Source organism: Terrapene carolina, unplaced genomic scaffold (genome assembly GCF_002925995.2).
Source record: "Terrapene carolina triunguis isolate 2854851 unplaced genomic scaffold, T_m_triunguis-2.0 Scaffold234, whole genome shotgun sequence".
NCBI lineage: Eukaryota > Metazoa > Chordata > Testudines > Emydidae > Terrapene > Terrapene triunguis.
The window spans coordinates 8665619-8693491 of record NW_020664585.1 but is presented as its reverse complement, the minus strand read 5'-3'; the positions used below and the strand labels follow the sequence as shown (position 1 = coordinate 8693491).

The window sequence follows — 27873 nt, the reverse complement described above, 5'->3', positions numbered from 1 at the left end:
CAGTCAAAGCTATTTCAGCTCACACCTCATGCAACTTGATCGAACAGGAGGGATCTATGCTTGCTGCCATATGTATTACAGATTAAGTATTGTTATTACCATACCATTGTCGTTGGGGAAGAGAAAGAGGTGCTGCCTTCATTTAGAAACTGATTGGCCTTAGGAGGAGAGGGAAGCTTACACTGTCACGAATGACAGGGCTTTGCGTTGCCTTGAAGTCACTGCAATGGGATTTTCATTTTAGAAGAAAAGAGGGAAGTTGCAGGCTAGCAGAGGGTTGGCGTGTCACCGTCAAGACTCATCCTGATTTTCTGATTGTAAAGGTCACCGTCCCTGCCTGTTTTTTTGTGGCAGACCTTTAAGATCCGTCTTTGTTCATGTCTGAGTACCTTGACCTATTTTGCTTTGCCATTTCCCACAAATTCCAAGGGAAGCGGTTGCTGGCTAAACCTACTGAGGTCATCTTTGTAATCTCAGCGAGCACAGAGGGGAAGTAACCCCTAGTCCGTATACTGTAATTGGTGGGCCTGCACCTTTGATAATTGTACAATATTACACCCATGGAGAGTAGAGAGACTGTAATTCTTCACTGTATTTCAGCTATAATTAGATTTGCAGGCGTGGTGGTTTTGCTTTTAAGGAGCTGCTTTTAATGAGCCTCTACTTACTGGAAACATTCATTTCTTGATTTACCATCAAATCTTCTGTCTTAAACCAACTGGAACAGATTTGACCACTTGGGAAACTTTTTTGTGGGCTGCCAGAATACCTATCAAAGTTTCTAGAGATTTTACCCAAATCCTTTCCCTGATAGAAATTGGGGTTTTGTTTTGTTGTTGATAATCTGGGGCTCTTGTTTCGAATTCCTGGATTTTGTAGTTTGGGGGACTGTAAAGGGCATCTTTTCTATTATGAGAATAATGCATGCATTTCGTTCCTCGAACCAAACCCTGGAGCTAACACTTGTAGACACTGGGAAAGTTCTGATCTGGATTGGACCTTTGCTGCTTGGATCCAGCTCTGTTTGGAAGCGGTTCTAGTTGAACAAAGAACTAGGAGTGCACTGTAAACCCAGGGGAAAGGAGTTCATCAAGACACAGGCTGCTGATTAGCTCCCAGGTGGAGTTGAACACGTTGGTCCTGACCTGTTAAGCTTTAGGCGCCTTACCTCGTCGTGTTGGGGAATCACTTCTCTCTCCATGGATGCTGCCAGAGTTGGGATCAGTGGAGACACTTGAGCCAGTGGTCCCCTGGTTTAAAAAGGAGGGGACCAGCAGTGGGGCATATTCCCAAAAGGGAATATCGAACCCACGCTTTGTCCTTCAGATGCCTCGGTTATTGGGTCTTGAGATCAAACTGCAAGGCATAATACATCTTTCCTCTGGCTTTGGGGCAGCGGGGTGGGTCAGAGGATAGGGATAGTTGGGGGTTGCTGTTTTTATTGTATTGATGGTGCTTTATATTTGGTCAGGATTGAAAGATCAGGTGTGAAATTAGGTGGATGGACAGGACACAATTAAGGGCGCTAGGGTTTGATGCCAAGCCCTTTGAAGTCGGTGGAGAAGCCCTTTCCTGCAGAGCTTCCCAAAAAATCACCATGCCTGATTCCTGATAGTTGCCCCTCGTGCTTCTGCATGACCCATATTGCTATTTTTATTTTAGTTAAATTAACATCCTCAAAGCCTCTTCCAGATTCACTTCTGAGTCTTTGCACAACGCACTCTTTTTTTAGGTTTCCAAGTATGAAAACCGTCCTGTTGGTTCGGGAGCAGCATTTCCGATGAGTCATTTGCAAATTAATCTAAATTGCACAAATTTTCACAATTTCACTCTCCCGTTTTACCACACCCTTCACATAACATGAGTAACAAGTTCTCCTTCAGGGTCTCCTGGTTATTCCTTCTTTCATCTGTGCGGTTCCTCCAGCCGGTTGAAAAGATTTTGGCATTTCTCTTAACTTCGTACTGGTTACGAGGACAATAATGACCCAGGATGAGATTGTACATACAGTACGTCGTCTGGCAGGCTGCAGTTCCTTGGGATGTTGGGAATATTTTAAAGTTTGCTTTTAAAAGTGAAACAGTTACAATCCCAAATGCTTCTCAGGCCATGGCGGATGTGCTGTACAGCATCACGCACTGACTAACGTTCGTGAAACACACTTGAGCATGCACATGCGTGCACACGCATCTTGTTACTATTGGGAGACAGAGGCTTTGCCTATGCTGAGACTTCAGAATTGCCCCAGTGTGAACCCATAGCATAGATACCATTTGCATCAATGCAGAACGATTTGCACCCAGGCATGCAGACTGCATTGCACTGGTGTGAAGGGGTTTGCATTGCTGCAGTGGCACCAGCGGCTGAAATGTCAGTCCAGAGAGGGCTGAAGTTGTATGTTTAGAAATCTGAGGCTCCTCTAGGATCAGTGTGATTCAGTGTTTCTGATGACAATAGATGAGACGCTATTGGAGCAGGAGGAAATCTCTTGCATTGTGTTGTGTAGCCTGCCTAGGTGCCTTCCTACCTCCCGTCTCTTCACGGTGCAGCATTTCAGCCCTCGTTTTGTATCCGTTGGATTTTATGCTGTGCCAGAGTTAATTTTTCTCTAGCGCTCTCCAAGGTGCATCCGCTCCACAGCAGGGCTGCCCAAAGGCCAAGTGCCACCCGTGGAATCCTGGCCACTCTCTGCCTGTCTCTGCAGGACGTGATCAAGGGCAGGCTTTTACACTGCTGAGCTCAAACAAGCAGCTGCTTCACTTCATCTTCTGAGCAGTCACGTCTAAGTGACTATCAGGGTTATCCTCATTTTGCTGTTGGTAAAAGCTGTGGACATGTCTGGAAACTTGGGTGTGGCTTTTGGGCTCCGGCTGGTTGCCCCGATGGCCCTCAGCAGGTGGAGTTGGGTACCTCACCTGTACAGCCAGGGTAAGGCTGTGACTCAGAACTAAGGGAACCGCCACACGCCCCTTTTCTATGTAGGCCCACAGAGGAAGAGATGTCCGTTCATTGCAATCTGTCTCCCAGGGCAGGGGAGTCTGAACTGGACGCTGGCCCCTTGCTCAGTGCTGGCTAGTTTGCAGCTATTGGGGTGTTGAGTTTTTACCAGATTCTGATAAATTTCCTTCGTTTTATTTAACATGGAAAAGGGGATTTGAAAACGACCTTCCTGAGACAGGCCGTTGGTCTGTAGATGCCCTGAAGAGAATGGCTTGTGCTGCTTGTGCTGATGCCCTTAGCAGCAGCTCCTGGGTCAGTCTGATGTTCCTAGAATTGTATGAGGCGCCGATATTCCAGTAAGTGTGTGGGGCCGTTTGACCATGAGAAGCAGCCCCCTAATGATGATTGACACCCTGCCTCTGGGCTCCTTAGTAATATCTAATACATACAGTAGTGAGATTTGTCTCTGGCCTACCTGCCCACTTCCTGCCTGCATCTCTGCCCTGTCTAATGATGCTGCCCTTCATGCATGGGACGTACTCCCCATTGAGATCCCTACAGCTCCCATCTCCTGATTGGCTGAACCTCCCCTCCCCCCTTACATTCTGCCTCTGCTGGGATGCCTGCGGCTCACTCCCATCTGGCACTGGGCAGGAGAGCTGCGACTTCTGCCTTTCTGCTAAACTCGGTTCACCCCGGTGTTACCTCGTCCTCCCCACCCTGTTTGTCCATTTCATCTGCCTGCAGTGTCCTGTGAGCTCTCTTTGACGCTTTGTCTTTGAGACTTGGCTGTCCGGCGCTTAGCACAAGGGAGCCCTCATGCTTGACTGAGGATCCGAGGCACTGTTGTAAATAGAAAAAGAATAATAAGACGTAGCCACAGAAGGCATCTCGTTCAAGTGAAGAACTAGGAACTCAGTAGTGGGATATTAAACCAAAAGAGTCCAATAACCCCTCATCTCCCCGCCCCCCTTTAAACACGAGAGTGGCAAACAGTGCAGCTCCAAATTAAGACATAAACAAGGAACTTTGCTGCTCTGAGAAATGTTTTTCCTCCATGGAATTTTCATTCCGCTATTTTTTATGCATCGCATCTGTCGTCGAGATCCACAGGCCAGATCTAAGAGGGACACTTTACCCAGTTTGTGGCCAGAAAACACCCTGGCTGAGGCAACAGGAAATGTTAAAGGGTTATTCTCCCCTCCCCTCTGTTAGCCCCTTTGTCTTGCTGATGTCTCACGGGAAATGGTTCATGGTTACATTTTCTATATCTGTCACAGTGCTGGAGAGAGAGAGAGTCTCATATGGGCAGAGTGTTTCCTTTTTTGAACCACTCACTCTTCCCCCCCCCCCTCTTCTTTTCAACCTTTCACAGCAACAGTTGGAGGAGGAAGCAGCCAAACCACCAGAGCCTGAGAAACCGATGTCACCCCCGCCTATTGAGTCCAAGCACCGCAGCTTAGTGCAGATAATCTATGATGAGAACAGGGTAAGTCACGTACCGACCAGCGCTTGCTGAACTGACTGAGGTATTAACATGGCAGTTGTGCTGTGCATATGCACTCCCTACTCAACTAGTTTCGCCTGTATTATCATCAGGAAATGACTGCTTGTAACAATTGACCGGGGCCAGGCCAGTGGGGGGGGGGCAATCTGGATTTCAGCCAGCAGCACATGCAAGTGGCCTACCTGCCATGTGATCTCTTGTGGAAATTGCGAGAGATGACGGTTGGTGGATGTTGACAGCCAGAGCAAAGGGTGTTAATTATGTAGTGTGGCTCTTTGTTGCATGTTCTATTGCTGGAAGGGGTGAGGGTTTAATGGGGATAAGCTGGGGATTTGAAATACCTACAAGGATGCCCTGGAACCTGACGCGATCAACCAACAGGAACCACTCAGCATAACATCCTCCTGGGGTAAATTGGGTTCTTGAATTACTGTATGCTGACCTGTAGGATGATCCCTTAGAAACTCCCCTCCCATGGCTGGATGTGCTGGGGGGGGGTGTGCTTTCTTGGCTGCCCCCTTGCCCCCCCAATGATGGTCGCCTTTCTGCGTAGCTTGTAAGCACAGTATTGAGTCTGACATGTTCAAACTTGGGTGCCCCAGACATCCAAATCCCATATTTAGGCACCTCTATGGAAGTGGCCTGCTTCCCAGAGGGGCCTAGCGCCTGCAGCGCCCATTGGTCTCATGTTTGAAACTGTTGGCCCATGCCATCTGCAGAGCACGTTGGTATCGCCGGGGTTATCTGAGAGGTTATCGCCAGCAGTCTGCACCTGTCTGGTGTGCGGGGTTCCCTGTGAGCTCACTGCTGCTCCTGTAGGGCAGTGTTTGGTCGCGACCCCCGGTGGGGAACGTGAGACCTTTAACATTGAAACACAATCAAGCAAAGGAAACCTCCCCCCTTCGCCCACACCCTTACCCTTCAAGGTCAAGGACTCTCTTTCAGCCTCTCAAAACACATAGATACATTATCTCGGCTTACTGTGGTCGTAACTCTTGTGTGTTTTTACTCTGCTGCGGTAAATGTGAGGGTATTGCGGACATTTTTGACTTTGAATAAGGGATCATCAGCCTGGAAACGTTGAGAAAAACCTTGCATTAGTGCAACGAGTTTGCCCTTTCTTTGCTTTCTGAAGAACCGCGGTGCAGGGCAGGGCCTGTGGCTTTAGCTGTGCCAAGTTCCCAATCCCTTGCACTTGGGGAATCCAGTGCTAACCGTGAGTGTGATTATGCAAAACAGACTTAGAGAGCCTAAGGGCGAAGGGGGTATTTAAAGGACCATGTGATCTGTGTTGAACACTTTAAACGGGGCAAGGCAAATGGAAGGGAGATTGACACAAATCAGCACTGAATCTGTAGAATTTTAACGCGGCAGCAAATTTTAATAAAAGGGCGTGTTGGAATTGCTGACAGTGTGTAACTCTCCTGGACTGCTAATTCATTAAACATGGCCACTGCCTGCAATTGGGATCGAAGGAGAAATGAATCTGGCTGGGTGCTTTGCATTGACATTAGAAAATTGGGCCCTTTTGTAGATAATGAAGCACATTCATTCTAGGTGTTGGGTTTAATGGCTGATTCTGCATAAAAGGAAAGTGACTAGCTGCTAATTGTTTTGAATTGAGAGTCCTTTGAATTCACTGTGAGCTGCAGAACTCCAGGTGCCTGACTTTTAAAGATTACATACCCTGGGCACTACTCAGAGGTAAAGCAATTACTTTGGCGAGGTAATTCTTTATAACTCATAAACACCTAGATATGCATGATGCTGTGTGGAACTGTATAAAGAGAGAGAGGCCAAGATTTTAAACAATGTTCATGCCTACCTTGAGACGACCTAAACGGACCTGGGTTTCAGGGGGCAGCCGCGTAAGCACTTCCTGAAAACTCTTGACCCTCTTTAAGTCCTCTCCAGTTGTGCACTCAACATAACTAGTCACTTTGGAGAATCTTGGCCAAAATCCCCACCTGAATTGCTTAGGCTTTAGGTTAAGACGACAACACCAGGGAGTGGGAAGACCAAGATGAGGACCACAGGATCATGCAGTCACTTAGGGGAGTAAGCTTTTTCTCACCAATGTTGGGGAAGGTGTAGCTTGTTGGGTGGGGTTTTGAGCACATTGGGTTGGATTGGTTTGGGGGCAGGGTGGATTGGTTCATTGTCTTTGTTTCACAGTCTGATGGTTAGCTGGATAACTGACACATTATACTGATGATCTGAGAAGGGACTGGAGAGAAGACAGAGTGCCGTCATGGCCTGATGGCTCGGGAAGGTTGTTCCAATCCTAGGGATCACTCTTTCAGTGTACTTGTTGGGTGCACAGTGGAAGGTATAAATGCAGTGCTTGGATTTTTGCAGCAGGAGGGGCAGGCAGAGCTGGACTGTCCCTGGAACAGTGTCATCTGTTGGAAGTGCCATGACCCCATGATTCAAACAGCACTGAGTGACAATACTGCCTGTCCAGCTTGCTTGGGGCTGCTGGGGTCACTGAACTGTCCAGTGGCTGGTGCTGAAAAGAATGTGAAGAACAATGTGAGTTTAAATGTGCCCTTGAGAGCAAATGGTAACAATGAACTGGAAGCAGCTGAGCATGACGGCTTGGCTTCAGTTCTTAGTTTGTGGTTTCACTTTGTTCTGCAGTTCATGCCCCAATACTGCGAATATTCATTCCTGCCCAAAACCTGGCTTTGGTTTTGCTATGAACCTTCGCAATAGCACGTGCTTGTTCAAAACAGGTGTGGATCAAACGGAGGTCAAGCCTGACTCCAGATGACTAAATAACACACTTCTTCCACATGTAGCTCTGTTAATATCCACGTGACAGCTGGGATGTGCTTCAACATGGGATCCCCCAAAAGAGAAGAGAGAATAACGTGAGGACACATTTTAATGGTAAAAAATGTAAATAAATAATCAACCTTTTTTTTAAATAGAAGGCCCGGCAGGCTGCCAGCCTCGCGCTGTGAACTGAGATCACTCGTCAGCTGTTGGGGAGTGCAGTAGTGCAGCCTCTAGAGGAGGGAACAGAACATGTGTGGGATTCTACGTGCGCATACATATGAATCAAATCAGTCTTGCAATTGGCGCTCTCGTAACACACAGGACAAGGGTTTGGGTTGTGTTTATTCAGCTCCCCTCTTCTGCTGCAGCTGCTCTGAATAGGGATCTCCCAGATCCTCCTTCAGGCAGCTACCAGGAGATTCAGCCTCTCCCCCCACTTCCCAGGGCTGCCTTTCTCGGGTGTGCATTTAACTCCCTTGGGGGCTCAGTACCAGGGAGAGGTTGACAAACTGAAGGTAACTCAGTGAAGAGCAAAACAAATATGTGTGACAGACCCAGACCAGTTGGGTGCAGGAGTCTGGTAGAAGGCAAATATACTGGCCACTGGATGAATAGTTTTCTGTTCCCTGAGTGACCAGAGCAGGGGCTGCCATAGAGCAATCAAGAACCAGCTAGAACCAATTAAGACAGGCAGCTAATTAAGACACCTGGAGACAATTAAGAATTTACTAGAATAAATTATGGCAGGCAGGCTAATCAGGACACCTGGATTAAAAAGGACTTCCCATCAGTTAGTGGGGGGCACGCAAGGAGCAGGGAGTGAGAAGGCATGCTGCTGGAGGACTGAGGAGTACAAGCGTTATCAGGCTTCAGAAGGAAGGTCCTGCGGTGAAGATAAAGAAAGTGCTGGGGGGAGGCCATGGGGAAGTAGCCCAGGTAGTTGTAGCTGTACAGGAGACGTTGTAGACAGCTGCTATCCACAGGGCCCTGGGCTGGAACCCGGTGTAGAGGGTGGGCCCGGGTTCTCCCCATCCCCCCAACTCCCTATCTGACACAGGAGGAGTTGACCTGGTCTGTGAGACACACCAGAAGGGAAGGTTGGGGATCTGGCCGGTCCCCAACCCACTAGGTGGGACAACAGAGACTGTGGAGATTGTCCTCCGTTTCCCCCATGCTGGCCAGTGATGAGGTTAGCTGAGTGAACGGCAAGTTTGAGCCTCTAGCAAAAGCGGCCAAACTGAGGGCTGCCGTGAACCTCTGAGGTTAGTGTAGGAAAGCGCAGGACCCATCAAGGCAGAGGAGGAACGTTGTCACATTTGTAAGAGCTGGAGGCATTTGGATACTGCGGCGGTGGATACGGTCTCAGAATCTGAATGAAGCAGATAGAAGAAGTCTAGACTGCGTGTTTAATTTGTTACTAGTTCTTGATAATGAAAGGATTTACACACTGGTCCACAGAGTGCTGAGATCTCTTATTGGCCACGGATTATTAGGGTCTGCGTAGAGCTGTGTTAGTGGAGCGTGACTGGTCGGTTTCTGGCAGTGAAAGGTGTTCCCACCACATACTTTGTAGCGGTGGGCTCATAGAAGGAGGTCACAGAGTCAAACGTAGCCCCATGAAGCTGAGTTTCAAAAACAGTCCTGCACATGAATGCCATTAGGTAGATGTAAAAAGCAACAAAGAGTCCCGATACATTAGGTTGATGGTTAGGAAGGAAATCACTGTTGATGCACGTAGCTCAATCACACCTCCCAGCTGAGATGTAGAGAGGCTACCAGTCAATTGCTGCAGAAAGCAGGGTTGCCGGGGAGCCAAGCATCTGTATTTTGATTCACGGAGGGGTGGAGGGTGGAGCGAAATGGTGTAGTAGTGTCAGTAGAAAGATATCCAGTCCCAAGGGCGATCCAGCCAGCCGAGAGAGGCTGTTCCAGGGTGGGAGGGAAAGTTTGAATCTGTATTTGGGGTGATAATGCATCCCTGGATCATCCGTTTGAATTCAGGAGGAGGAAAACCAGGCACTTGTTTAAATGCCAAAGCAAGGGGTTAGTGCTCCACCCCAAACTGGAGTGTCTGCTTGCCCAAGTGTGTGGGTCCCCCCTATTTGCAGGTTGTGCCAGGCGAGAGAGGAGAACACACTGCTAGAGATTCTAGGCAATCAAGTTAGGCAGCTATTGTGTGACCTACTTTCTTTTTGGCTATAGCTGTGGTTCTTCAGGGGTGAGTGGATTCTAATTTTAGCCTTGTGGTTCATGGGGGAGTTGTATTTCTTCCCACCGGCGCATTGGGTAAGTGGTGCAGAGGAACCCCATTGTGTATGGGGGCATAGAATATCGGCTGGAGTTGTCTGCATCAAAGCTTTCCTCAGAATCCAGGCTCTCCTTTGACATTCACCTTAACACTATTGTGCGTCTCTTCCTCCCTGTGACCTACTTTACAAGTGTGATTTGAAAGGTCTCTCTGCATAAGAGAGATTTATGATCTTTGGCAAATTTGACCTGGGATCCCTTTCTTACTATATGCAATGTGTTGGACAAAATCGTATTCCGGAAACTTATGGCTGTGAAGATGGGATTAAAGAAGGTAGAAAAGCACAGGATTTTGTTTTGAGAGAACTGGCTGCATTTGCTTTTTGGATGAGATTTTCAAAGGCATACGTGGCAGTGAAGCGTACGGACACCATTGACATCCATCTCGTGGCCATTTGTGCCTTTGAAAATCTCCACCTGTGTATATTGATCCGAGACGCTTTGTCATTCCATCCTCAGTGGGCGTTGGAAATTGCGCCTGCAGATTTTGCACTTGCCCCCTTTTGCGTACAAGCCCATGACATGGCATAGCTGTGCTGTGACCACCCAGACTGTGCATACAGATGTGGGCCTTGTGCCCACACACAAGGGTGTCCCGTGGCCAGGTGCAGTTTTAGGGCATGTCTGTGCAGCAAACCAGGGTGTGACTCTACAACATCCCATTACCGTGCTCCAGGGCTTTCAGCACCCTGCAGTGAACATTCATATACAGCAGGCTGAGGGGCTGTGGATTCACACCCTGGTTTGCTCTGCAGCAACCCGCCATGTAGAGAAGGCTCTAAATAGAAGCACGTTTGAGATGTGGCCCAGCATTTTTGCTGCTACCTGAGGACCAAAGCACGAATGTACCAAGGGTGACATTTTCAGAGTTACCCAAGTCCCATTTTCAAAAGTGACGGAGGCACGTGGGAGCCCGAGTCACATACAAGTACTTTTTGAAAATGTTACTCCGGGTCTATTTGCAAACTGTCCCTGGAACCCTCCTCTTGATTTGACATTTGCTGCTTGACGCTCTGTGGGATTCTGCTAAGGACACGCAGAGCCGTGGCAATCGCAGCCACCCAAGGTATGTTCATTTCACACAGTAGCATTCCCTGCTCCTTGGGCTCACCGCCAGGAGACCAGGCCTGAGTTAATCAATAGAATCTGCTTCTCTAGCCGTTGTCAAGTGCTGCCAGAGGTTGGCGCACGGCCGGTAATTATGTAAGAGGAAAGTGGGTGAACACTTAAATTCAACTGTGCAAGTGACCTTCAGTCTCCCCTGTGGGAGAGAAGGATGAATACAGCTTGGGCTGACACCTCTGAGGTGGTAGGAATCTCCTTAGAGTTTGTAATTAGTCCTCCTGGGCTACATTATTGTCTCAAGGCAGCCTCCCCTGTCATTTTCACATTAAATCCCCATAACCAGGGCACATGCATTGGGTGTATTGTTGTTAATGTTTTTATTCCACAAGGCTGTTTTGTGGAGATTTCCCCCCCCGCCCTCCCCGCTTATATATTTTTTCTGACATTGCTGACAATTTGCCTTGACATTTCTGGCCGAGTAACTCTGGTTTTAAGCAAAAATTCCAGGTCTCTTGTTCAGAGCGGGGTGGATTTTCCCCCCCACCCCTCGATTTACTTTTTGAATAGAACTCATCACACTTTTGGTTTTGTTCATATCTCATTTGTCAGAGTGCCCGGGCGGACGCTCTCCGGCTCCAGTCAGCAATCCCTCCCAGGCTGCCTCTGCCCGGACAGGGGAATGCACCGTTTGTGGCCGTTAACTCTGCTCTCTGAATTCCCCATCACTGTACACGCACACAGAGTCACTTACAGCCCGTTGTCAGTGCATGCCCATGTGTATGTTTCTGTGATTTCCAGCACGTCTCTGTTCATGGAGGGAAATCACTGGCTCAGAGGGACTGCTCGTGGGAAAGAGGAACCTCTAACTGGTAGGACACTGGGTTGGAATGTAGCCCAGGGTGGTGGTAACGTATCATGTGAAATACGTGTGGTGGGTCTCTGTCCTGTTCCCATATTCCAGTCTATGGCATACTCCAGCGTGGCAATTTTCAGACTGCCTATTACTGACAGGAGAGGCTCAGGATTTGGATAGCTCAGTCTCCACGGCCCCTCCCTTCAAGCAAGATCTCATGCCTTTCAAAAAAACATACGTTCTAGTTCAATTGCAAGATATGAGCTTTATGCAGAAATTGCTGGGGGAAATTCCCTGGCCTGTGCTATGTGGCTTGATGGTCCCGTCTGGCCTAAAGTTCTTTGAAGCTGTGAATCCTCTAATCCGTCAAAGGCCATATCTGCACTGGAGAGAGAGAGAGGTTTCAAAATAGTTTCCAATCCTGGCTAATATCTATAAATTGGTTTTGGATGCAGTTTGGTGGAGCAGGCCCTTACTGGAACACCGGCTTTCTGCCGGGTGAAGCAGTGACTGGCTGTGTGGACATTTAAATGACCCTCTCTAGAGATGAGTAGGGCAGCTCAAACCTTGCTGAGAACTGCTGCTCCAGGCGGTTTGAAGGCTCTGGAAAGCATCCACCTTCGGAAGGACTTCGCTGCAACAGGAGAGCTAGAACTTACAACTCAGTAGCCCCAAGACACCAACCAGGTCAGGGCCCCATTGTGCTAGGTCCTACCCCGTCTCTGTAACGCTCACTCCCATGTTCTCCTCCCCCATTACTGCCTCCTTCCCACCTCCATGTTCCCCTCCCCCATTACTGCCTCCTTCCCACCCCCACGTTCCCCTCCCCCATTTCCCCCCCTCCCCTTTCTTCCTGAAATCCTCTGTAGAGCTGCTTGTGTGTGTAAGGAGGGAGCTACATTTACAGCACATCTCTGGGCAGCCATATACCTGCATCTCCTTCAGCTATTTCTTCCCTCTCTTGGGGCTCGGCTATTTTACCCCCATTGTTGGTTCATATCTGGGGCGGAAAAGCTGCTGACTGAACTGGGGCTCTAGTTAACGCCAGGCACCTTTCTCCACTTAGCTCAGTGCACTGCGAGGCTCAAACCCTGGCTTTCCTGGCGTCGCAGGGCTATAACTGAGCTTCAGCCCAGAGACTTGATGGCTTTTATCTCTCTCCTCTGAGACAGCCAGTCTCTGATCTGAGTGTCAGAGCTGTCCTTTGAAACACGGGCACGTCCGCTTTCCTTTCAAGTGTTGAGCTCATCACTTCTTTCTTTTGGAGAGGAAGAGTTAATGTCAAGATGCTCACTGCCGCTTTTTATGTTCAGCGCCACTGCTGTGGGACCGTGATTAACCACCTTGTCACTCGGGTTTGGATGTAAATCCCTTCGTTCTCCATCGCAGGTGCGGGTGCTGATGGGTTGTGGCACTGCTTGCCCTTTCAGGCTTTGCTGTCAGGCTTTTGAAAAACGGAGTTGGATGCAGAGCAGCCAGTGGAAGCCGGCAACAATGTCTATTTGGCTCTTGGGATTGTGTCTGTGGAAATCAATAAGATGAAATTTTAATTTGTTTTCTGTCTCAGTGCTTGTTCCTTCAGAAGGGCACTGCTATGTATTTATAGATACAACAGTGTGGTGGAAATTGAAATTCAAAGGATTTTTTTATACTTTAAAAAAAAAAAAAATCCTACTGCTCTTATGTCTGTAGGAAATGTATTTCCCTGTCTATCCATTTGCCCTCATAAAGCATGTTCAGCATTGCTGGTTCTTCCAGAAATAAATGAATAAATAAACGAAAGTTTTTAATGTTCCCAAGTAGACTCTAGCCTCTTGTTATCTATTTAGTTTCTCTGTTGCAACAGGCTTAATCCTCTTGCCCTTTAAAGACATGGGGTGTGATTTTGATCCCATAGTAGTTTTACACTAGTGTAACTGTGACTTCAGTGGACTTATTCCTGATTTATACTGGCCACTATAAATCAGGGCTACAGTGTCAATGTGAAAACCCTGTGTTAAATAAATCTGTATCAGTAGAACACCTTTGAATAGGGCTGTCGATTAATCGCAGTTAACTCATGCGATTAACTCAAAGTTAATCGTGTTTAAAAAAAATTAATCGCTATTAATTGCAGTTTTAATCACACTGTTAAACAATAGAATACCAATTAAATATTTTGGATGTTTTTCTACATTTTCATATACATTGTATTCTGTGTTGTAATTGAAATCAAAGTGTATATTTTTGGTTACAAATATTTGCACTGTAAAAATGATAAACAAAAGAAATAGTATTTTTCAATTCACCTCATACAAGTACTGTAGTGCAATCTTTGTCATAAAAGTGCAACTTGCAAATGTAGATGATTTTTGTTGTCGTTACATAACTGCACTCAGAAACAAAACCATGTAAAACTTCAGAGCCTGCAAGTCCACTCAGTCCTACTTCTTCTTCAGCCAATTGCTAAAACAAACAAGTTTGTTTACATTTACAGGAGATTATGCTGCCCTCTTCTTACTTACAATGTCACCTGAAAGTGAGAACAGGCATTTGCATGGCACTTTTGTAGCCGGCATTCCAAGGTATTTGCTTGTCAGATATGCTAAATATTCATATTTCTTCTCTGGAACGGTGACCAAAGCATGGACATCTTCCATGCTGTTGACACTCGTTTAAAAAAAATGTGTTCATTAAATTTGTGACTGAACTCCTTAGGGGAGAACTGTATGTCTCCTGCTCTGTTTTACCTGCATTCTGGCACATATTTCATGTTATACCAGTCTCGGATGATGACCCAGCACACGTTGTTCATTTTAAGAACACTTTCACTGCAGATTTGACAAAACACAAAGAAGGCACCAATGTGAGATTTCTAAATATAGCTACAGCACTCAACCCAAGGTTTAAGAATCTGAAGTGCCTTCCAAAATCTGAGAGGGACGAGGTCTGGACCATGCTTTCATAAGTCTTAAAAGAGCAACACTCTGATGCGGGAACTACAGAACTCGAACCACCAAAAAAGAAAATCAACCTTCTGCTGGAGGCATCTGACTCAGATGATGAAAATGAACATGCGTCGGACCACACTGCTTTGGGTTGTTATCAGGCAGAACCCGTCATCAGCATGGACGCAGGTCCTCTGGAATGGTGGTTGAAGCATGAAGGGATATGTGAATCTCTGTGGTTTGAGCTTTGGCCTACTAAACTCAGGGTTGTGAGTTCAATTCTTGAGGGGGCCATTTAGGGATTTGGGGCAAAAAAAAAAAAAAAAAATCTGTCAGGGACAGTACTTGATCCTGCTGTGAAGGCAGGGGACTAGACTCAATGACCTTGAAAGGTCCCTTCCAGTTGTATGAGATAGGTATATCTCCATATAATAAAGATCCTTTTATTGTTTAACAGCGTGATTAATTGCAATTAATTCTTTTAATCACTTGACAGCCCTACTTTTGAACATTAAAGCTGAAAGAATTTTAAAAATCTAATTTACTTAACATCATTTATTGATGTATTTATTTTATTTTTTGAGCTCTGCTTATTTGGACAACTAAACAAAAAAAGACTGATTGGTTTCACTTTTGTTTCTGGTCAGTTTCACTCTCAGGTTCTGATGTGCTAGACAATGAGGCCAGGTTTGCCTTTCAGATGTTACAGTGGGACAGTTTAAACAGGAAAAACAAAAATCTTTTTATTGACATTTAAAAATATGCGGTAAGCATCGCTTTAGCATTACAGATGTGTTGCAAACAGGCAAAATTCAATCATCTGAAGTTCCCAGCACCTTGGAACCCTTTTGTTTTCCATCAGAGATTTAAAGCAAAATAGACTTTTGCCCTCTGTCTATTTATTACCTTCCTCAGGGATCAGAAGTTCCATGTAAGTGTGGGATTTTCTCTGTCCGCTGAGAGTCATCCAGACCAAGTGATGCTGTATCCTAGGCTTTCAGAGGGGCTGGAAATAACTGCAGTAAGTGCGGTAACACCCAGAAGCTCTGAGGAGAGGAGCGTAAGCCGTACTATACGATGCTTCTGACAAATAGATGCTTTCCTATAATTGTGCTGATGACTAGACTTTATTATCACTTTCAAAGGCCTCCTTAGCCTTTTCATTTTTCATGTTAAAGTGCGTTCTGAATGGGAGATAACTTTGAAGTCTGCTGGCTAGGATATTTATATGTAATTCCACGCCCCCCCAAAGGTCTGCACCTCTGTCACTTGGTGTGATGGAGTATGACACACTCAGCCGCAGAAACCCACTTAAAATGACTAGCAAAAGGCAAGTACTCGGAGACGAGAGAGGAACAGAAATGAGTCGGTCAGTCACGCTCTGCACAGGAAATGTTGGGAGGATTATTAATACACATCTCCAATATGACCCATTTCCCCAGTTTTCTTATTATGCTTGATGAGTCATTTGCAAACAGAGTTGGTTGTCTGCAGCACAGCCTATTGCAGATACTACCTGCTAGGTAGAATTTCAGTAACATTCTTTCAAACTTTCCAATTGTGCTTTTGTCGCTAGAATAGCAGCGCAGAATTCACGGTGCCTGCGATGCCTAGTTCAGGGAGTTCCCATAGGGAATGGTGGACACGCTCTTGAAAAGTTTTATTCTCGGCTCTTCAACTGTGGGACCAATTGATGGCCGTGTGAATTCCACGCATTGCACGTCCCTTTGTTTCACGAGAGTGCTCGCATCAATGAGGCGACAGGAAAAATAACCCCCTTGCTGTATCAATGCGATAGGGATTTCTTGATTCATGGAAGGGAGTTAACGTCTCTCCTCTAACTCCACCCCAGTGGCTGAGATCAGACAGAAGGCTCTGACTAGCAGACCCTGGATTCGACTTTTGAGGACATCGGACCAATACTGAGGCCTGGTCAAATTGACTCAATTACGTCACTCAGTGGTATGAAAAATCCACACCCCTGAATGACATAGTTAAGCTGACCTAAGTCCTCACGTAGGCAGTGCTAGGTTGACGAACGAATTCTTCCAGCTAAGAGTCCTGTGGCACCTTATAGACTAACAGACGTATTGGAGCATGAGCTTGCATCCGACGAAGTGGGTATTCACCCACGAAAGCTCATGCTCCAATACGTCTGTTAGTCTATAAGGTGCCACAGGACTCTTAGTCTGGATCTGTAAAAGCAGCAAACACGGCTACCCCTCTGATACTCTTCCAGCTAGTGCCTCTTGGGGAGGTGGATTACCTACACCGATGGGAGAGCCCTTCCTGTCATCTACACTGAAACACTGCAGTGTTTCGAGTGTAGACAAGCCCCTGAGTGTAGACAATCTTCATAGAGAGAAGATTACGACCTGCTGAATTGGCACAACACCATCCTGCAGAACCCAAGGTTTTCCTGGGAGGTTTCCAATTCAAGTTTGGGCCATGCCAAACCCTGCTTAGCTTGTAAGCTGTGCCAAAATGCCATGGTGGTCTGACTCCAGATGAAATGCACCTGGAGTTGGGAGAAAATAAAAGGCTCTCTTGGTGTCTAGAAATTAAAACCTTCCAGATGGGGGCCAGTATTGATAAGCGGCAGTCCCGTCCCAGCTATCTTTTAATCTTAATGCAAAAGACCGCACATGCAAGAGAGATCTTTACATTTGACGTAATGAAACTGATTATTTCTGTCTTTTGCAGGATATAGGAGTTTGATTCTGATCTGAGGTTTACACCAATCTGACTGCATTGCCTTCCGTGGAGTTACTTCTTATTTGCACCATTGTAACTGAGATCAGAATCTGTCCTGCTGCTTTAATATACAAGTCTTGCTACCCAGCGTGTGGTGGTGAATTCATGATCTAAATGGCCAGGCCAGAACATAGTCACGCAGTGAACGTTTCCAGCACTGCTCTGGGTATTCTCCTGCCATTTTAAGAGATTTGTTTGTCTCAGTGCAGGACATGCCTGATCCTGAATGAGAATGCTTACATTCTTAGGCATGGCCTGGCTTTGAGTGCTGCATTTGCTGTCTATGAAATGCTATAAATAACCCTGAGAGCATGGTTCAGCACTGGCGGCTGTGAGTGTATATGGAACGATGGTTGGAAAAATTCCAGGAAAACGCCCCCTTCTAATTCCAGAATCCGCTTTCTCAAAATAACTTCGTTTCCTCATCTTTGGCTTTTGGTTTTCACTCACACACACACACACACACACACACACACACACACACACTACATTGGGAGGTTTGGGAGTCAGAGGATGCTGTGCTGGATTGTGATCCCTACAAGACGCTCTCATTGCTTGTAAATTGCTCTAATGGACTCTTTTTTCTCCCCTCCCATGCCAAGTTTCAGCAAAGGGAAAACCAGGTTTGTGTTCCTAGATTGAGGGTCCCACTGAAAACCTTTGCCATGAATATTTCTAGACCTGCATGGAGATTGTCTTGGCCCTCACGGAGTTTCTTGTGTACGATGTCACCATTGTTTTCAGGAGTGGGTTTACGGGGCATAATCCTGATATTGGCAGGGGTGCCCCATCCAGCAGAGAATCTGAGAAACAAAGGGTTAAATTGGGGCTCGCCAGCCCAGTGTCCAGCAGGGGACAATGGGGATGTAGGAGTCCTTGGAGGTATCAGGCATCAAGCCTCCAGGAGCCATGGTTGTGCTCAGAGAGGATGTACAGGCCAGTGGGAATTGGGGGAGGGGATCGATCATCCTTCCTCCTTGGAAGATGCCAAATAGATGCGGGTGTTGATGCTGGTGCTGATGCAGCCAGAGCAAGGACTGTGACTGCGGCCAGCACCTTAGATGGGGTCTAAGGAGGATTTTTTTGTGCTCTGTCCCTGCTCCTCGCGCCCCCTAGGGTGAAGGAGAGTCTAGTCCATAGAGAGGGAAATCAAGGAGTCCATCCGGGATGTGAAGTCTGGGAAGGCAGAGTGGGGAAGCTAGGGGCAGAGTTTCAGAGGAGGCCCATCTTCTGGGACGTAGCTGGAAATGTGAATGGATCTCGGTGCCGATCTGTGTTAATACACCCCAGCTTATTTGTGGTATGTCCGGCCCCAGCAGCAGCCCAAGACATGATGACGTGTGGAACGGGACACAGCGGGGAGATGCAAAGCAAACCGTGAAGCATGCCTGGAGCTTCTCGGGCTCACGAGCATGGACGCCTGTGGCGATGCCAGTTTCCAGCACCGGGAGGTGAAAAGGAAACTGCTCTCTGCGCCGGGCGTAACTCAGTGGGTTTTTAGCTCTCTGTTGTTTGTAATGCCCCGTTAGAGCCATGACGTGACAAGTCTGTCCCACCCCGAATGGGAAATAACCATGCCCACCCCCTGGTGACTGTGACATGGCAGAATTAGGCCTCTTTCTGGTATACTCCGGGAAGCAGCTGGCGATAAATTCTGCACAGTCGTCGTGCTGGTTCAGCGGCACAAGGGAGGGCAGGCCGTGATCACCATGCATTGTAGAGCCCTGCTCTGCAGGAGGCATGTGTGCACCGGGGTACCAGGGGGTGGAGGTGGGCAGGGCAGGTAGATGTGCAGCTACTTGGCTCTGTTGACAAATGGGATCTACGCTACGTAGGGATTGATTGTCCTGTCACGTGGGCCAGAATCACCAGTGTCGTCACCGAAGGGGTCAAGAGGGATCCCCTAATGTGGATAAGGCATTAGACTGGCAGTCAGGAGAGCTGGATTCTATTTCTAGCTCTGCTACTGGGCAGCCTTGGGCGGGTCACTCCCCTGCTCTGTGCCTTTGTTTATCATACGACCCCTTGTCTACCTAGACTGTAAACACTTTGGGGCAGGGACTGCCCCTCCCTGTGAGCCCTGGTCTCAGTTTGGGCCTCCCGGTGCTACAGTAAAACCCATAAATCATTTGCTCATCCCTGTATCTGGAGACCCCTAAACCCCCATGTGAAGAGCTAATGCTTTGCCTTGTACTATGTCCAATCGCACCTCTCAATGTGTACTTTCCTAAAAGCGGCCCAGAGGAGGCTTCTCCACAGCCCTAGCAAGCTTACACTGGTGCTAAATCCGGAGTCACTCCACTCAAGTAGAATGGCTGTGGTGTAAAAGGGAGCAGAATTCTGCCCCCAAAGTGCTAGCTCTTGTGTTGCAAATGACTCCGTTCAGATGCTGAGCCACTGATGGATGGTGTGTCAGGAATCTGTACTGAATCTGGAATAGGGGCCATTAACTGCTTGCTGAGGAACAGTGGAGGGAATATAAAACCAGTGGGATTTTCATTCATTCAGAACAATGCCTAGATTTGCTTGTTAATGTCTTGGTGACAGCGCAGTTAAATAACACATATTCAGAACTCTGGGCTGGCTGATGGAGTGTAAGGATGGACGCACTGTAGGGTTGATCATTAAGGGCTCAGTATGCTCCTGATGAAATCAATAGGGAAAAAATCCCATTGACTTCCTGGGGAAGTAGCGTTGAGCCCTAAGTGGAATCCTGATGCCTGTTAGGTGCCCATAGAAGGGCACAGAAGCAGTGGAACTGGCACCATTTTGCTGCAAAGATCCTGCTAATGCGGAGGAGCTCTAAGCCTCCTTTGCACACTGCCCCTTCGCCTGCCTTCCTGGACCAGGCTCTTTGTCCCTGAGCCTGCAGAACGGTAGCGTGTTCTCCTGATGCTGTTCGTCCTTCAGCAAAAGTCTTCTATTAAGACTGTGGGGAAACTTTGGCTAGCTAATATATGTCATTAACATCTCTGCCACCCAGCTCTTGCCTCGGTCTGTGTGGCCTTTTAAATAGCTTGTTACAGTTGTATTACGATCTGATAAATGCAGCAAGGAGCGTCAGCAATTACATTGTGTGTCAAGTGTTAATCAGGCAGCTTTCGTGATCGAGGCATTGCTTTGTGTCTGTACAGCGAGAGGCCGTGCCCAGAATACTTTCCCCAGCGCTGTTTCATTCTGGAGATGTGTATGTTAATCAGTTAACGCAAGAGGAATGATGTCACTCTTTTCGATTCCCAACTCCGTTCTCCCTGCAGTGTTTTGCTTCCGGTCGTCTCATTCACTTGTCTAAATATGACAAGTGTGGCAGCCAAACACATTCAGCTTGATTCTGAGTTAATCTCATCATACACACAGGCCTTCAGCAACATCAGCCTATATAGGCGGCGTCTGATTGTGCCAGGACATCTTGCTTTTGTGCACCAGGATCTGTGATAATGGGCCTTCGCAGTGAAAGACTGCCTCTAGTTTTGTGGGCACGATCTTGTGCCCGCAATTAATTGCGCCTGTGGTTAATTGGCGTGACGTTTTGTACCAGGCGTGCGCCAGAGTCAGTGTCAGTAAGCCAATAGGTGGATGCCTAAGGAGAAATGAGTGCACACTTGTGCACCGCTCGCTAAATGCCTGCGTTGCACAGCATGCTGTTTGGGATTTTTCAAAGCACTCAGAGTTGGCCTAACTCTGCTCCTATTGATAATCTCACCCACTGTTTTTAAGCGTTCATACGTTTTTAATACCGCTGCATCAATATTCTCCAAGATCCTAGTGTTTTATAGATCTCCCAGAGACCTGAAAATTCTAGGCTCATTGGGGTTAAACTTCTAACTGTTTAATATTGACAAGTCCAGGGACAGGCTTAACTCATACAAATTAGTGAGGATGAATGCACAGCCATGGAAACACATATAGTACTTAGCATGCAGAACTAACACGTCGTGACCTTTGTCAGACGGGTGCCCAAGCCTCAGAGTGTGCGGCTCACTAATGGCATTGATAGACTCCAGTTGGCTTTTGTTGATTGGTTTGTATTAGTTACAGAACTGAGGCTTGTTTAACTTCAATTTCCTCCCTTCTGTTTAAAAAAAAGAAAGAAGACCAGAAATTAAATGCAATATTAAAAGCTGTCAGTTGGGGTGAACTGCTTTTAAGGTTGAATCCTTGCATGTAAACATTACATGACGGTCTTTTGAATTATGTCATCACCTAGACTTTCTCAGACATTAGTATAATGGTTTAGTTTTTGGAACTTTAGATACATGTGTATCTAAAATGTATGCAGATGTAAAATCATGTAATTCCAGTCTGTTCCAATGTCTGTGTGTAACGGGCAGAGTTAAGGTTGTTGTGTTCAACCATAGCTTGAAGTGCAGCCATTGCAGTGATGTATTTTTGCATGATATTGTTCTGCTACTGCACTGGTGAAGCAAGTTTATAACTTTATAATGAGATGCTACATTTAATTTCACAGGTAGGGATCTATACAACTGCAATCTATGGAGCTGTGATAGCGTTATATGAACAGTGCTGGCTACAGAATGGTGTGTTTTCCTTTCTTAATGAATCTAGCAGGAAATCTACAGTACAAGCCATTGTTTCCGAACGGAAGGGATCTTGCATGGAAAAGTCCCTTTTTGGCAGTTGTCCCTTTTTATGAGTAGGGATGAACGTTTTTCTTATCACGCAGGCCATATGTTACATCCCATTGATACAGTGCTTTACAAACGGCAGCATTTGTGTTCATGGAGACGTTCCTTGGCTGTGGTCCGTAGATCACTTGCTGATGGCCCCATGGGACTGACTCCTCCTTGTTTCCAGTTGTGAAATGGCAATGAAAGTAGCTAAAAATACCATATTACTGCATCAAGCTGCTTTCCCATGTAAGCAGTGGCCTGTGGGGGCCACAGGGGTGTCGTAAGGTGCAAGGGCAAGTTGGATGATCTCTCTCTTCAGATGTGGCGCATGCTGCGGAAAGAGTGCGCGAACCTCGGTGTTAGCGGGGATCCGAAGTCCTGGTCTGCCGTCACAGTGGTCTCTCGTAGAGCGGGGGAGCTTCTAGCTAGCAACCCACTTTCGTTAGCTCGGGAGCAGAGCGGCCGTATGTGGTTAAAGGAAAAGCCACGTAGAGAGGGCAGCCTTCTCCATAGTGTGTTCTTCAGCCTGATAGTTTGGCTTGTGTGGTTTCTTAGCTACCAGACTGACCCGTTAGTGGAGCTGATGTTTTAGCTTTCAGGGTAGAGCTTGTGCCTTTGGAGCCTAAGGATAAGAGTTCAAATCCTCCGCTTCCTCCCGGTGTAGCTGATGGGGCATGTCTGCCTCAAATAGCCGAGCCCGACAAGAGGAGTTTAAAGAAGCTTAGTGCACAAGAACAAATACCATTGCAATGTGTAAATAAGCAACTTTTTTTTTTTTTTTTTGATCAATCTAAGTCCCATTTAAGGCAAATTTTTGCTTTGTCTTTTCATCAAATTCGTACATTCCAAGGCCAGAACGGACCATTGTGATGATCTAGTATAACAGGGCCATGCTGGAGAGAGAGCCATTGCATTCCCAAATATATGTCGCAAGGTACATTCTGGCAGCTTCACAGATCTCCAGGGACTAGCAGAATCCTCAGCACCAAGGCGCTTTCATAGAGATTTTGATGGGTGAAATGCAAGCCAATTAAGCTGCATCTCTTCACTGCTTGTTTTCCGTTTGTAGCTAATTGAATTGCCTCATTGGTAGCTGAAGTGATCTGGGGCTGATTGGAATATAGCCTGCCTTGGTGAGAACAGAAACCAAGTGGAGATAATACAACTGACCACTGGGTGGCTTCCATGTCTGCGAGATAAACCTAGCTCTGAATGCTGGCGCGGTCTATTTTGCAAATCTGTGGTGGGACAGATTGTTGGTCGTCACTTATAAAGCGCTATCACAGCCCCACCGCCACCTCTGCTACAGACTTTGAAGCACCCCCTCCCTCTATATGAAACGGTCATGTATCAAATGACCCAAACAGAAGAGACTTGGAAAAACGGGGGGAAATCAAATGGGCATCTCAGGGATTTAGCTGCCCAGACACGGGCCTGCCAGTGAGAGAGCCTTGCCCCCTGCCTGACAATCACAGCCAGTTGTCTTGGCGGGGGGGGAGGCTGGAGTGAAATGTGGGCCTACATCTACCATGGCTCTAGACTAAAAGGCTTGATATTGTGGTAAGGGGACCTCGAAGTGTGTCCGATGGCTCTCTGCCAGCTAGTGCTGTATGCAGATTACAGGCACCATTGATTCCCAGGCATCTCTGTGCCAGTCAGCAGGCAGACAGGTGTGAGCTGCAAATGCAGCAGCTACTGGATCATCTTCAGGGGACGCCCAAGAAGGAGCAAATTACAAAAATCTAGCTGGGCATGGTTCACCTTTGAGAGGAAAGTCTGTCTGGGCATTCAGAGTGTTGGCCTTGCTGAGCCCCATCCCAACATTATCTGTTAACCTCTTAGTTTTGAGTTTGGCAATTCCTCCTGGTCCTGCCTATTGTAGGTAGACTTTTATACTGGGCTAAATATGCAAGAAAGAGGTGACCCAAAGAGCCATGTATTTTTTACAGCATGTTTCTCTTTGCCCTTTGCTGGAACTGCATTTATTTGTTTGCGAACAAACTCTCTCCTTCCTCTCTCCACCTGCTGGATCCGTCAGTGAAGTCACTTATGCCATCACACACTATCCCTGTGAAGTGTCTCCACTGGGGGACCAGCGAGGGGAGACAATCCTTTGTTAACGAGGAGAGTGTCAAGGAACCTTGTTAGAGACACAGAGAAAATGCTAGGTGAGCGTTATCGTTAGGGGAAAAGGCTGTGCTTTCCAGAGACTGATGTTCCTCGTTCATCTCTGGAACAAGTACAGCCCAGGCAGGCGGCAATGCAATCTCCCCACACTGAATCCACTCACTGGCCTCACCCCAGAGCTGGATGGACCACATCTGGGGATGGCAGGACAGTTCATTCTCTCCCATCTCTCTGGATTCTCTCTCTGTCTGTCCGTGGCCTGTCTGATCCCTGACCACATGGAGATTTGCCGGCCAGGGTGCCGGTTGCGCTGGAGGTTTCTGTGATGTGGACACTGTTCTACTAAGAACAGGCTGCTGCACCAACTCAGTTCACAGCGGCCACTCAATAGGCAAGGGACAATTGGAGGGGGAGGGGGAATGAGACCACACCAAGGCACCTTTGAAATCTCTGCATGTTTTCTTCACTTGGCAGGAGTCCCTCTCCCAGCCCCATCTGGACTGGCTGCATAGTTCACTAGCACCACGATTCCACTCCGTGCTTTCAGTTAGGGCTCTTCACATCTGTTGTTTTACTCGAGTTGCACCAGAGCCGTGAGCCAGGCTGCAGCTTGCAGCTGGTTTATTGGGTGGTAGTTCAAATGCAAACCAATGTGATGGCCTCCCGCTGGGCCAGACTAGCCTTTGAGTATCGGGGGAGCCTGTGACTACTGGGGATGGGGGCGCTGGCCGCTCAGAGAGAGGGTGGAAATACCAGGGCTGACTCTGCTCTCCTCTCCCCCATTCCTGCTGGCGTAACACCACGGATTTCAGTGAGTTGCTCCTGACCTTATGCTGGGGTGAGTGAGGTCAGAAGCAGACCCCTGTTGCATCTGGAAATTTGAGACAGGGAAGGCGTTGCTATAAAATTCCAGGAGCCAAGTCTCACCTCTGCCCCCTGCCAGCTGTCTGCTTCTCCTCTGTACATTGCTTGGGCATTAGCTTGGTGGAGCTTATCCCTGCTTCGGCTGCTGTGGGGGTATTTTTCCCTTCAGCATCCCCTGGAGCAGGAAGGGGTGGGCCAGGAATATGTTTTATCTGTGTCTTTCAGCAGGCCACGACTGTGGGGCTCTCACTGTGGCTGCCCTTGGGCTGTCTGTGTAGAAGAGCTCCCTTGCCCACAGATCCCTTGGGTGGGCGGTAGCTTGGCATCTTTGGGTTGGAGACTACATCACTGGGCATGGAGACTACACATGTTCAGAACTTGGGCTTCACCTTGAGTGGGGCATGGCCAGTCTCTGTGCCATGGAGAGAACAGCTCTCTACAGCTTCACAGCTACGAGGGAGGCAGTGTGGTCTAGCGAATAGAGCACTGGACTGGGGCTGGCGAGACCTGGGTTCTATTCCTGGCTCTGCTGCTGGCTGACCTTGCCCAAATCATTTTGCCTCAGTTTCCCCACCTGTAAAATGGGGATCATGATACTGACCTCCGTTGTAAAGTCCTCTGAGCTTTACTGATGAAACATGCTGTGTACGAGCTGCATGCTGGTGGTGGTATTACTCTGCCTGGTGAGGAAGGCTCCTTTGCTGCATGATTCAGTTATATTGGGGTGATGTCAGCTGAGTTAGTTCCAAATCACAACAATGTGAGAGGAGACTCCACCCCGTTGCACCCGCACATCCTGCAGCGCGTGGAATAGTTTGAAACTCATCCTGGTTTGCTGGGCAAATTTTCATTGGTCAGGTGAACTCCCTGGGGCTGGTTAGTGGACGTTTAGCAGGTTAGTGGAGGACTGCAGACGCGTGCTTCTTTTTTGATCCTGGGACCAAACCTGCAAAAGTGCTCACATGCAAATCAGCTCTTCTGTGTGGGTGTGCAAGGCCCTGGTATTTGCACACCTACGATCTGCATTTGCACTTTTGAGGCTCTGCCCTGGGATGATGTAGGGAATAGATAGTTGTAAATCTTGGGAAACATAATAAAGCCCTTGCATTTGCCGGATGAGAATGGAGGTGAGCTGTCAGCACGGCATGTGGGGGATTAGCAAGGCATCTCCCATCACAAAACATTGTAAGTGCATCCAGCTGTGCAGAGGCATCAGTGTGAGGGGGGCATGTGCTTTGCTGTCAGAGAGGGGCCGGTATCAGCCCCCTCGATCTAAATACCCCAGAGGTTGAAATCCTGATCCAAATTTGGCAAATCGCCCCTGTCTTTTTATAGTGCACTTAACGGAAACCCAGCCCTCGGGCTGCCCAGCCTTGGGAGTGTTTGAAATCCAAATCCCAAGCTTGTAGTTCTAGCCCATCTCTAGCGCTTATTGGGAGGAAGCGGTGAACGTGCTTCAAGAAGGATTTCTCCCCCCCACACACTCCGCTGTGTTTTAAAACCCTGGGGGAGCTGCGCGCTGCCTGCGCTCCCCACGCTAAACCCTTCAAGGCAGCAGTGGAATTTTATCTCTTTTTTCCCCCCCTCCTGCCCCCACCTTCTAACCCTCCTGAATGCTTAACATTCTCTGTTTTATTTCATACGGGTGTATAAAAATCCATCTCCCCAGCCCCTTATCCTGCCAGGTGGTTTGCTTTATGTGAGCAGCGCTGGGTCACCTCCGCAGCGTAAAGCGATCCAGACTTATCGGGCTGTTAGTACCAATCATGGAGAAGCCTGGCTTTGCTAGGGAGAGAGCTTTTGACTGGACATGTCATCTTTTATTTAGCTTCCCCCGCTCAGTGAACTCCTGGCTTTTTTCAGGCCTGTTTAATTAGTAACCACTGAGCACATGATGACACATGTTCCTGCTTTCCTAGTAAGTGCCAGGTAGTTTCGCCGGGGAGGGGGATGTGTCTTGTGCTGGGGAGGGGAGAGGGGAAACTAGCAAGGGAAGGAGCTAAGGGGCAGCTCAGATGGAATGATCACATGTTCGTGAGAGGATGAATCCTAGAAAGGGCATCTCTCTCTGTCTCTGTCTGCTCCCCCTCCCGCCCCCTCGTGCTGTGCTAGTGCTGAGGTAATTGTACAGAATCCAAACGCCTGAAAAGTGAAAGAGAATTCAGTTGCTGCCGAGAGCGGCCAGAGGGCTCCTGAATGAATAAGCGCTGAGAACGAGGGGACTGCTTGGGCAGCATGGAGTAGGTGCTGGCATCTGGATTGTTTTCTGCAGCTCCTCTAACGTGCATAGTCCTTAAACTTAGCCAGGGATGCCCTTTGCCTGCAGTGTTGTGTTGCGGATCTGGGAGCTCTGCTGCTTTTAACCTTTTCTTTCCCCTGGCACCTTACGGGGGAGGTGGTGATGGTTGAGTTTAGCAGCAGTTTAAAAAACAAAAGGTTTTGAAAAAGCAGGGAGAAAAATGAAGCATGGGACTGAAATTGTGATCGGCAAGAGAAATAACTTCTCTTCCTATCCCCTCCCCCTTCTTCTTTGCAGAAAAAAGCAGAAGCGGCCCACAGGATCCTGGAAGGACTGGGTCCCCAAGTGGAACTGGTAAGTCTTGTCTCACAACATGGGGATTTGGAGGGCAGCCAACTTTGGAGAGGTCTTGGGAGACCAGTGCACCATCCTATGTGTAAACCATAAGGAGGAAGTGTTCTGCTGGCCAGAATGTGTCACTGGTGTGCACCAAAGAGGAAGCAAAGCGGATAGTGTGAACACACACACACACCATGTAGCTCTGTTCTCGGAGCCTTAGCCTGCTTCTACCTCTGCCAAAGGCAGATTGGTGGGAGGGACTTTCCCAAAACCTGATTGGTGCCTGACACTGCAGTTGTGAATGCGTGACGCTAATGTTTTCCTCCACCACGTTCCTGGTACTATGCATTCAGCGCCTCAGTGGCTGGTGAACATCAGGATGCTGTGTGCGGGCGATCTCATTGTGGGCCCCCCTCCCCAGCACAGTTATAATAGGAGAGCATGCGGGGAGGGGGGCAGGAGAGGTGTCAGAAGAGCATGTTCCAGGACTGCCCGTTCTAGATCGGAATGACCTGTCAGCAATAACTCTGTGAAGTTGT

The 27873-nt window shown here is 47.8% G+C and overlaps 1 protein-coding gene across 1 annotated transcript in view; it reads left to right on the top strand.

The window, feature by feature from the left end:
* NCOR2 (nuclear receptor corepressor 2) overlaps positions 1-27873 on the top strand; it is a 392352-nt gene that overhangs the window by 188311 nt on the left and 176168 nt on the right. Inside the window, exons 6-7 of the mRNA XM_024196814.3 lie at positions 4316-4429; positions 27293-27349. Coding sequence (XP_024052582.2) covers positions 4316-4429; positions 27293-27349 — 171 coding nt within the window. The remainder of the gene's footprint in view (positions 1-4315; positions 4430-27292; positions 27350-27873) is intronic.